The 11,203-nt window shown below is 36.5% G+C and overlaps 2 protein-coding genes across 2 annotated transcripts; one reads left to right on the forward strand and one right to left on the reverse strand.

Annotated features, from left to right (window-relative positions):
* The first annotated feature begins 857 nt into the window (after positions 1–857).
* LOC112553646 (lysM and putative peptidoglycan-binding domain-containing protein 3-like) lies at positions 858–7,248 on the forward strand. The gene is made up of 2 exons (XM_025220999.1): positions 858–1,363; positions 3,824–7,248. The coding sequence occupies exons 1-2, from the start codon at positions 1,061–1,063 to the stop codon at positions 4,385–4,387; spliced, it is 867 nt and encodes a 288-aa protein (XP_025076784.1). The 5' UTR covers positions 858–1,060; the 3' UTR covers positions 4,388–7,248.
* On the reverse strand, positions 7,126–11,194 carry LOC112553647 (DNA-directed RNA polymerase III subunit RPC7-like). The gene is made up of 5 exons (XM_025221001.1): positions 11,040–11,194; positions 10,388–10,583; positions 9,060–9,184; positions 8,652–8,786; positions 7,126–8,318 (listed from the first exon to the last, which is right to left on the reverse strand). Exons 1-5 carry the CDS (start codon positions 11,154–11,156, stop codon positions 8,232–8,234), a joined length of 660 nt encoding a protein of 219 aa, XP_025076786.1. The 5' UTR covers positions 11,157–11,194; the 3' UTR covers positions 7,126–8,231.
* Between the last annotated feature and the right edge of the window lie 9 nt (positions 11,195–11,203).

Raw genomic sequence — 11,203 nt, forward strand, 5'->3', positions numbered from 1 at the left:
TGTTTTATATGCTATCCAAGTTATTTTTCACAAGTGACGACTGTTATTAGTCGCGTTTTTTGTCGCCTCCACCATCAACTGATGTCACTCCACTTGCCAAACTGTTGGAGACCTCTTCACCCTAGAGAAGATCAAGGTAAATACAGAATATCACATCTGCTGTTATTTAGGAAAAAAGTGGCACACTCATGATACAAATGCATCCCACTTCATTAGTATCACGAACTTATATCCCATACACGTCCATGATTAGTATTGAAGCTTGGACTGTGCATATGCACATCCATTACTTTTTTATAAAATCAGTATGCCTACAAATAATTACTTTTAGTAAAAATAATACTTCTTACTGTTTACCTACCTTTTCCGTTTTAAGCATTGTTTTCACGGGGCATTGTAAAGGCGTGGATGTACCGTTTCCCTTAGATTCTTCTACTTTCTTCCATGGATTCCACAACCTTGCTATGTATGGTTGGATGTATTTATGAAAGAACCAGAGAACAAATGGAATTACGATGCACGGAATACAGACCATGACTGGAGCGTTAATCAAAGATTAAAAAATAAAACACGTTGCTAGTCAGTTGATGTTGTCTGACGAATACCGGAAATCGTCAACATAACGAATGGGAGTTCACTCCAATGACCGCACATGCTCTAGGAAAGGTTTATTTTCATATCAGTTTTTAAATAAATACAAATATAATATTTTAACCTAATTCCTAAAAAAATTATTTTAGATAACATAATTTTAGAATATGCTTAATAGTATAATAAAATTCTTTGAGCTAACAGCAAGCCCTGCCACCCCGCCCACCAATATCAAGGGAATCTACTCTTTAACCCAAACCAAAACATATAGCAGAGTTCCTGTTCTTCAAAAGAGAGGCATTGACGTGGATTACGACTTGAACATTGTCAGCGATATCCCTCACAATACCCGTAGATACAAAACCATTTATTCTGTTTCACGGGTTTGAAGCACTTGAAACTTAAATGTACAGCATTCTGTATCGCGATCACTTTTGTTTACACTCATCTTCTGCAAAGAAAATACGACATGAGTAGAGGCAGTTTGCGTCCCTTTACGAGAGGAAGAGAGATCCTGTCTCACGCTATTGCCGATTACAAAGGACAAGTTCAGAATGTCAAAGCAGCCCGAGTGTACATCTTTGGAGATGATGATATTGTCGAAGACGATGAAAATGACCAAACAGAGTTTGAAATGCCTGAAATACGTTCTAGACGTGGACAGCAAGGCATTGGTAGTGGTGGCCGGCTCGAGGAAGAAAAGTTTTATTTTGAAAAAGAAATAGTAGATGGTGAAACTTTACAGAGTGTTTCACTGAAGTATGCTTGTCCGGTAAGTAAAAATACTCACGCTTTGTATGTTGAAACGCTTAAAGAATTTAAAGTTATAGTCGTCGAGTTTATGTGTATTTGTGTTACCACATGGGGATTTAAAAACCCTCTTTCATTATCTGGGAGCATACAAACAATTAAAGAGTTTGTGTCTGCAGTTTTTATCCTTTCTCCACCCAAACCAATTGATCATATTCATGAGAGGATTGACAACCTATCAGGAGACACCTAGGCACTTTGTCCCTCTTGTCCACAGTATCTTTTTCACTAAAAACATTGTGCTCATTCTGTGGAAAGTGAGCTATGAACATCAACATTTTAAGGAAGGAATATTGAAAATACATCAAGTACAAGCGTTTCGCTATTTTTATGAACATGTATAATAATAAAAAAAGATGGTATGAAAATGTGTGTTGGTTGTCTTTCGTGTCACAAGAAGACGAGGATTTGTGTGACTCATTTGTGGCTTCTGAACGGATTCTGCAGTCCCAATAGGTAAGCACAGAGTCTGGTAAAGATGAGGCACTGTTGTCAGGATGACTGCTTAATATACTCTGTGATGCTGTTCCTGTGCACCAACAAATCTCTGCCACTGGCTGGCCTCAGTTTGTGGGGGCTGCATGGGTCAGTGTATACCGTTAGGTTCTGTGACTGGCTGCAGGTTCCAGTTCTTAAAGTTTGATGTTGCACTACTGGAGATTATTTTATAAAGTGTCAGTGTAGCGCTTGTGTGGATGACCTTGCTTCTGCATGCCATCCTCTTGCTCACCGTAGAGCAGTTGGCATGGGATGCACTTACCTTCCATCCTGATGACATTACCCCTCCAATAGAGTTTGGCTTTGAGCAGTATGGCATTGATACTGGTACAATCCCTTTTATAGAAATTTTAACTTGGTGGCTGTAGAACAGTTTTTTATGTAGTTTTAGTATGGTAGGGTATAACACTACATGAATTAGTCCATGTAGATAGTTGTCAAGTGCATCTGCACGGTAATAATGATATCCCCACCATATTTTGCAAGTATGTTGTGCAAACATGTAAACAAATGAACTGTTCTCAAACTGATGCATTAGACAAAAAGTACATCATTGCCAAATTTCTCTGCTGTGAAAAACCAGTTTCCTCTGCACCTACAGGTCTGACTGAGGTTCAATTACAAAATACGATGTAAATCACGAATCTACAAAATTTTTCTAAAATTCAGAAGAGGACTTTGGGAAATATTTTGACAACAGTGACTCAAATATACTCACGAAAATATGCATTACATAAAAATAGACTATTCTGCAGCCACATAGTTTAAATTTCTATAAAGAGTGATGGCCCATGCTTCTTCGGTCAAAGATTTTGAAGGAATATGGTAACATTTAGTGGTTTTATCATTAAACAAACAAAAAAACAGCATAATACCATCTTTTAAAAATGTTTGTTGATATGATCCCTGAATTACTAAGTTTATCTTTATTGAATATTGTTTTTACTGATTTTTAAGGACCAGTCTATTATGTTTGGTGCATTATGCAGGCTGATAAGCTGTCCTACTTTTAGATCATAACCGTTCACATTATCTCTATCAGCAGCTATATGTATGTCAGAAATTGCACATTTTGGAGGAAAGATGGTTAATAGGTATGAGGAAGTAGCAATGTGTATTTTGTAAATATTTAGATTGCTATAAAAGTGAACTGGAAATGAACTAAGCTGCAAATTTTAGTTGATTTAAATGTAGATTGTAATAAACCACCAAAAACAGGAGTTTAGAAGTGCTCATATGGTAGCTTAAAATGGATGTCAAAACATTTCATAAACCTTATTTGAGCCTCTGGTTCCAAAGATGTCAGATGTGTTAATTTTATGACATTTTGTATGCCATCTATTGATCCCTTATCAAAGCTGCCCACACCTGTGCTTCCATGTAGCATTTGGTAGAGAACATTTCACACAAGCTGTTTATTGATCTGGGTTCATTTTGCCATCTTTGCATGATTGAATATTGCTTATATTACTGTTTGGGAGGACACACCTCTTGATCAATGATAAAGATTACTGATCACTAGTACATGTATCATACTACACTGCACATGCCTAACAATTACACTACATTTGTCAATGCCTATTTAGACAGTGGCATCATTTTCTTGACAGCATCTGTGCACAATAATCTTGTGACCAAAAGACCAATGCAAGCGCACATTTTTCTTTGGAAATGTCTATTTCACCAGAAGACCCATTGGTACTGCACTTCATCTGTATATATTAAATTATTTCTCAAGAACCATTATATATTACAGTACTCCAGAAATGAAATGCAATAATCTATCACATATCTTCAGCATTGCATCAGATCATTTGTTGTGTTGTTCTTTTTTTAGTTCTTGAATGAGTTTCTCCCTATTAAAAAATGTTTGAGCCTTTTTGTGGTTAGACAAATAACACAGCTTTATTGATTTTATGTTCAGGTATCAGAGCTGAAAAGAATCAATAACCTCATCAATGATCGAGACTTTTTTGCCTTACGACACCTCAAGATTCCCATGCGGCGCCATGGCTACCTGTCTTCCATTGTTGCACAAGAAGAACAGAACAAAAAGAGGCCAGCAGAAACACATGATAGCCAGAATGGAGCAGTTCCACTCTCTGAGTCTGAAGCAGAGATGAATGCTGTTAGTTCTGACGTGGACTTCAGTGATCCAGAAATGCAGAAACTTGTCATTCGAACTGTTAGCATACGAGAAAACTTTTCTCAACAAGGACAAGAGGCCCAACATTTTTTGGACAAAATGGACAAAGATCTGTCAAATTATCGTCAGTCAGCAGAGACCAACCGGAACTCACTAGATGAAGTGATATCTGTCTTAACACATACAAGCATTTATCCTCTGCAAAAACGAAAAAGAACAGATGGTGCTGACTGTGGAGTAACTTGGGGGAGAATTTTGATAGTAGCTGTTATTGTGGCTGTTATTTTTCCTATAATAATTTTATATTTCAAGTTCTTTCATAACAAAGACAAAGGATCCTGAGGTCTTTTCATCGTAATGTACATAATGTGTTTGAATAGCACTGCTAACAAATATTGGCAAGCTTAAGATGGTTGTGCTAAAATGAGTTGTTAGATAGATACAAAATAGGCAGAATACATGTGCGAGTATATCTAGAATGGGACTTGCAACACTGTCAGAAGACCAAGCAAATTCCTAGTACATGCTTACACTAAAAAGCTGATAAGGAAAAAAATGAAGCTGAATCATAAGGATTTTGAAACATTAGGATCTAATCTCTGTTGAATAGGTTCATACAGTAAACTTGCAATTGATTTGGAGAAATGGTTTGAGCATCGGGTCTGCACAACACTTTTATTTTAAAGAGCTGTTCAGAGATAGCTGAGTTTTGGCTATTTATAACAACACTACATAAGGATCCCAATTGAAGGGGGCTGCCCAAAACCGGGTCCGCTGGTGAGGTGTTGTTGCGGCCCTATGGTTATCATGTGACTGTAAATGTTTTGGGCTTCATTTTAAGCCTATACCATAAGCTGTAATGTGGTCATCAGTATGGTTTGCTATAGGTTATTTATGTTGCCATTTTAGGTCCGTTAATTGCATTTAGTCATTCACACTCCAGTGAGAACACACTTGCATCACATACCAGCAACCTTTGTTCTGTGCAGATTTTATAGAGCCAGTAGCCGTGGACTAATCATGAATACCATCCATTACCTTTGTTGATTTTATGCTTCTATTTGATTCATTTTCTCAGAATTAGGATTATTTTTTTCCATTTCAAATTAGTTGTCAAGCTTTACTTCAAGAGGTATTAAAAAAATGAGATTAATAGTTTACATCTCAAGTGTGATAACATTATTTTCCTGGTAGTTGTTGGCATTTGTTGTATATCTAGTCTCCAAGGTGTTGGATGTCAAGGAATCTCCACCATCATCATTTTGGGAAGAATAATTGTTTCAAGATGATCTGCCATTACATGATTACGCCAGTCATGTACTGTCACTGTATGCATTGTTCAACACCATACCAGAACTAGTTTTGACATTGATTTCTTCTAAAAATGATTATAAAATCTTACTGAACTAGATCTGAAGCCTTTTTCCTTTTTATGCAGGCAAGGGGTTACATTGTCATGAGTTGGGAAAATGTCTGAATTGTTTAACAGTAGCATAATTGTTATATGTCAGTAAATTGTTTGCCATGTTCTTGACCACTAAAATGATAATACTTTTAATCTTTTATGGGACCAATTTTACTGCATTTTTCATTTTGGTGGCAAAAACATGGGGTCTATTTGCCTACCTGACAGGTTTTGATTTCTCATATCAGTGCTTTATCATATCATTGACAGCTCATTTTGAGGTAACTGCTCACAGCAAAAGTAGGTTAATACACGTCTCTTCCAATTAGTTCATGCTGGAAAGGGACATATGCATGCATCTTCATGTTTTCCTCAAAACAATCTTGCTGTAGTCTACTGCATTGATGGGGTTTTTTGGAATATAATTTGTGAAAATGAGTACATGTATTATGGTGAAATTGTCTTCTGAAGTGCCATTGTCTTTCACTGCTGGTGCTGATATCAACCAGTTAGTCAATGCTCGATATTGTAAAAAAGAATGACTAGTCCTTGAAATGGTAGAAAATATTGTGACACATTTTCTGTAGAAAATGTCACTGATGGGTGTGTTAAAACACAGGCTCAAATCACTTTGGATTTATTTGGTCTACACATCATTTGCACATTAATATATAAATTTACACTTGCGGCCTGCTGGGATTTTTAGGCTGGTAACATTTGCAGATTGTTTTATGGGACCTTCTTCTTTGTACAGATCGTTAGTTGCCTTTTATGTAAAATACATGAAAACGATTTTTTAAATGCTAAAAATGTGCCTTAACCAAAAAAATATAATATCTATAGTTTTGTCATTTAAAAAAGCCTCGCTACAGGAATAGAAAACAAAACAGTTAAAAGAATACAGATCCTGATTTAAGGAAAAGGCAGGTTGAATGTGAATGATAGCTACGGATGTTCTGAATTGTTTCTTCTCAAAATGGGCACTTTAACTCCTCTACAGCTGACATTTTGTTTCTGACAGGAATGCCACAGCAGTTAAAACCGATCAGATTGTTGTATCTATGGACAGTTATCTCTTCCAACAGCTTCTCAGATTTTGCAGATGTGTACATGCACAACTCAGACCGGTGGGAGTAAGCAATACAACTTTATAAATTGTTGTAATTTGTTGAATGCTATAGTGTAGGTTTTTAAATTTGTTTCATAGTCATCTTCTTTATTACACAGAAACATATGCATATCATGGGTAGCTGTTGGAGCAGCCTTGGTTTGTTCTCCAACTGCCTAATATAGTCTTTATGTTCATGACTGTGCAAAACAGGTGAAACTGGAAGTGATAGCTTTGCTTCTGCAGTAGTCATCGAAAGTTGAATTGGTTGTTAACAAAATTGTGTTTTGTCGGTTAGAGAAAGATAGCTACTCCTTTATAATGCTGTCTGGTAAAAAATGATTTTTAACTTTCTTTATGAAGGATGGAGTTTCAGAAGTGACAAAAATAATTTCAGTTACCTGAATGTGATAAAATGGCACAAGATCACTTGACATTTGGTTTGATGATTTATCGTAATATACACATGCAGTGGATACTCATATGCAAACAACAAAAAAAGTGAAACATTTTGAAAGTACATGTGCTGAAGATTGTAGCTAGAGTGAAAACCAACAAATGATGTGATATTTCTCAAGAGGTTTTCTTTGTTGGCTGTTTTTATTTGACATAATACTTTCTGTGTACATATGTACAGAAAATGTGGATTGATGTTTGTTGTACTGATAATTAAAGTCTTGTTAAAACTTTCCCAATTCTTCAAACTGACTCCAGCTTTCAGCTAAAGTGCACAAGACAGGTACATAGTACTATAGCAGCATTTATTACACAGTGAAACAGGATCTAGAGTGCTTAGAAAGCTGCATTTACTTGTCCCTCACACCATTTAATATTACCTTGTGACTGAGCATCCTGAGAAATTCTTGGCCTTCAACTTTTCCTTCTTTGAGTGAATGATTCATAAAACAATATCTTCCGACATGTACCTTAAAGTTCATACATGCATCTTGTCTTGATCTTTGCCAGGTAAAATCCTGACACTTTGTCCAGATCTGCTTATACCACATATTTCACTCACTCTTTGTCACATTGTTCAGAAAGCGGTTTTTCAACCATAACATAAAAGTTTGTCAAATTGTGTTCACATGAGAAGACAGATTTCACAATGGACTCTTTTGAAAATCAAATATTGATCAACATATTAAAAAAAGGTAAAGGCCATCCTATGACCTTTTTCAAGTCGTTGGGGAGTGAGGTTTTCACTTTTCTTGTGGCCAGCTTTACATAGGGCAGTGCCCATCTTCTCAACCTTGCTGTCCTACCTTTCCTAACCTCCTTTGGAGTGCAGTGCCATCCCTGCCAGTTGGGTCAACTGGGAGAAGTGAGCTGCACTAAATGGCTATCAAAAAAGCACATTACAGTTCAGATGCCAGCATTCTAACCAGCCAGCTTCAGAGATTTGCTGTCACAATGAAGTTTTTAAGTACAATCTTGATAGAAGATGAATTCTTTCAAACTCCTTGAGATAAATAGCCATTTCTCAGTATCCTGGTAAGTGTGAAAGAAGCCAATATTATCTTCCAGAAACCAACACAGGAGCCGGGATAAACATCAGCATAGTACAAAATGGGCAAAATGTAGAATTCTTGTGATCTAACATCTCAGGCACCTCCTGTTTGACATGAACCAAACTCCCTGGCAAGTCCAACATAAATGGATCCACCTAGATTGAATCAGTACACTCCTTCATCATCTTCGTCTTCATCTTCACCGCCATATCCCTCACCATTGTCGAAGTAGGTCATGTTATAATCTGTTTCCTGGGAAAAACAGCAAAAAATCTCAAATGTATGTCCACAAGATGACTGACTGTAAAGAGCTGAGTATAGTTTTAAAATGTTGAAATAATACATGCCTGGTACCCAAGTTCATGTCTGGCATCTATTCATGTCTGAGTGGATGGTATCACATATGAAATGGTTTGTACTCAGATATTACATCTCACACATTATTATTAGTGCTTGCAATTAATGTTATATGACACACCTATATCAAGCTATAATTTCTTCTCTTCACACAGCAACGTTACACATCAGTTTTGTTTCCCTTCTATCAACAAAAGAAAATATATAAAAATAGAAAGATGTACTTACTTCTTCAAGCTCCTCCTCATCATACTCTTCCTCTGCTTCTTCCTCCTCTTCATCTTCATCCTGCTTTTCTTCTTCTCCTTTAGTGTCTACTTGTTCCTTCTCTGCAGTCTCTTCAACAGGTGCTTTCTCTAAAGTCTGAACCAAAAATACACAAATTTTAACTCCAAACTGAAACCTACTTTGGTTTTCAATAGAAAGATATAACTTTAAGCACAAGTTCATACTACTCACTTAAAAGCTGGATGGGGCAAGGTTGTTAGAAAGGTCACCCAGTTAAAAGTAGAAAAAAGACATGGCAACACAATGGGTCAAAAGTGTTACTCAAGATTTCTTAAAATTCTGTTCCCCTGCCTATTTCAAGGACTAATAATAATAATAATTAAAAAAAAATTCTGAGCATGCTCTCACCTCAAGAACTTTTTGCACAATTTCTTTGACATTCCTATCCTTTCTTGCTATAGGGGTAGCGGCTTTCAGTGTTTTGTGTTTTCTCACCCTTTTCTCTCTGAGCTCAGCAGGAAAACGCTGCCAGTCTGGTGGAAAATGTGTTTGACACAATAAGGGACACTAAAATCATCAAATAAATGTTAAAGATGTTAACATTTCTATACAGAACAACTGTTCTAAAATCATGATCAGATAGACATATATTGCAATATGTCATTGTAAATGCCTAAAATCGCACGTGTGCATGGATAAGGTGTAAACATTTGGAGAGCCTAACAAAAGTCTGGAATGTTTTTCAATAATGATTAACTGGTTTGAGGAGACTGCTGTCTTTTCACCTGTTATTCTATAATTGGACTTTGCTTTAATGCATGTTTTATGGTCTACCTGTCACTAGACATCTGCATGTGATGTAACTCCTTACACCTGAGTTGCTTTATTTTCTTGACTTTGAGACATCCATATTGATGCATATCAAAATGCTTCAATGCCTTTTGACCTTTGTTGATATGTGGATTTGTGTGTGTGTGTGGCATTGGGTTGGTTCACAATGCTTTGTAAATCCTATTGAAACTGTGGGCTGCACTGTCTAGTGACAGCGTTTGCCATGGAGAGGGTTTCTTGGCTGGTTTTGATGTGTGGAGACTACAAATTATAATTTATATGAGAAAACGTCTATGCTTTTGCCTTGGACTAATTGTCCAGTCCTCCCTAGCTGCCTTCATCTCTTTCCTGATGTCACAGTTTGTTTGGAAAAAAATAGTCAGTTAAAATTACGTAAATTTGTATTGTCACCACCTAATGACTTCTTTGCTTTTATTCATAGATCTGGACCATAAGTAAGCAATATTGAACTGTAATGTGCACAAGGCATTGAACGGACAAATCTAGGCATCCATTGTCCTTATACTAAATATGACTAGCATATCTTATTCTCTGATTTTATAAGGCTTTTCGGTACTTTTCTGTGATGTGCACTGAGCTCACTACCCAGTAAAATACTTTATACATACTCTTTAACAGTAATAACCATTGGAAGAAAATCAAAAGATGACTATTACTGTAATACTTGAAAACTATTTTTCTGAGAATGCACATGCAGTGACCTTAACGGAACGTGAAACAAAGTAACTTTCAATAACTTATACAATATGCAGTAATCTCTACTTTGTCACCACGAGATTTATTAATACCATATTTCTAGGGATATGTTTTGATACTTTAAATTCATTAGTTAAGTTAATCTGTTTAACAGTCAACTACTGAAAATACTGCATAAACACACTTACTTGGTGTCCAGTTGCCCTGAACATCTTGCTGACCAAGTTGATACTTATCCGAATAACGCTCAATATCTTGTTTCTTTTCCACCAAGGTGAGGTAAAATGGTGAACGGCGAATTGTTGTTCGAAAGTCCTGCTTTAAAGCTAGCAAATAATCATAATCTTCCCCTTTCTGGAGAGGTACTGGTTTGTATAGCAGCAGCTGTAAATAAACACAGGAAAGATTCTCATTTTGTCAGCATTTCAACATATCTGATTTCAAGTGAAGCATAAAACATAATCATGGTGTCGTGCTTTGTAAACAGCATTTTTCTCATTTCAAGAAATAAATGGGTACCAAAAATAAGCGATCAATAGCTTTTAACATGATCATTGAAAATGGGATGGATGCCTAGTGCCGGTGCTAGTGGCACCAGATTTTTTGCATCATGGCCTTTAATTTTACAATATAAGCAGTATAGAAGACTGATAAGTAAGTAAAGTTAAATAGTAATGATAACTGGGGATATCATTTATCCTATGTAGACAAGAATTTACCCTAGTTATGTCTTAGCAAAATTACAAATGATTATATCAGTATCACAACGACACTATAGCAATGAGTCTCATAAAAGCCCACGTACATATAACAGCACGAGGTATTCATTTTAATCTTTACCGGATAAAGGGGCGGTGGCTGCTGAATTGCAGCCGGCAAAGTTTCACCCCTACCAAATCCTAGGGTATCAACAGAGAAGGACAGTCCCCTCCCTCGTCCTCTCCCACGTGCCGCCATCTTCGATTCTTCTTTCGATTCCTCCGTAGAATAACCTTAACCTTTCT

Source organism: Pomacea canaliculata, linkage group LG13, assembly GCF_003073045.1.
Source record: "Pomacea canaliculata isolate SZHN2017 linkage group LG13, ASM307304v1, whole genome shotgun sequence".
Lineage (NCBI taxonomy): Eukaryota > Metazoa > Mollusca > Gastropoda > Architaenioglossa > Ampullariidae > Pomacea > Pomacea canaliculata.

Coding starts and splice junctions, on each gene's coding strand:
- LOC112553646 (XM_025220999.1), top strand. CDS start 1,061: ATGAGTAGAGGCAGTTTGCGTCCCTTTACGAGAGGAAGAGAGATCCTG. Junction 1,364..3,823: donor CACTGAAGTATGCTTGTCCG/GTAAGTAAAAAT, acceptor TTTTATGTTCAG/GTATCAGAGCTGAAAAGAAT.
- LOC112553647 (XM_025221001.1), bottom strand. CDS start 11,156: ATGGCGGCACGTGGGAGAGGACGAGGGAGGGGACTGTCCTTCTCTGTT. Junction 10,584..11,039: donor AGCCACCGCCCCTTTATCCG/GTAAAGATTAAA, acceptor GTTTATTTACAG/CTGCTGCTATACAAACCAGT. Junction 9,185..10,387: donor TCAGGGCAACTGGACACCAA/GTAAGTGTGTTT, acceptor ATTTTCCACCAG/ACTGGCAGCGTTTTCCTGCT.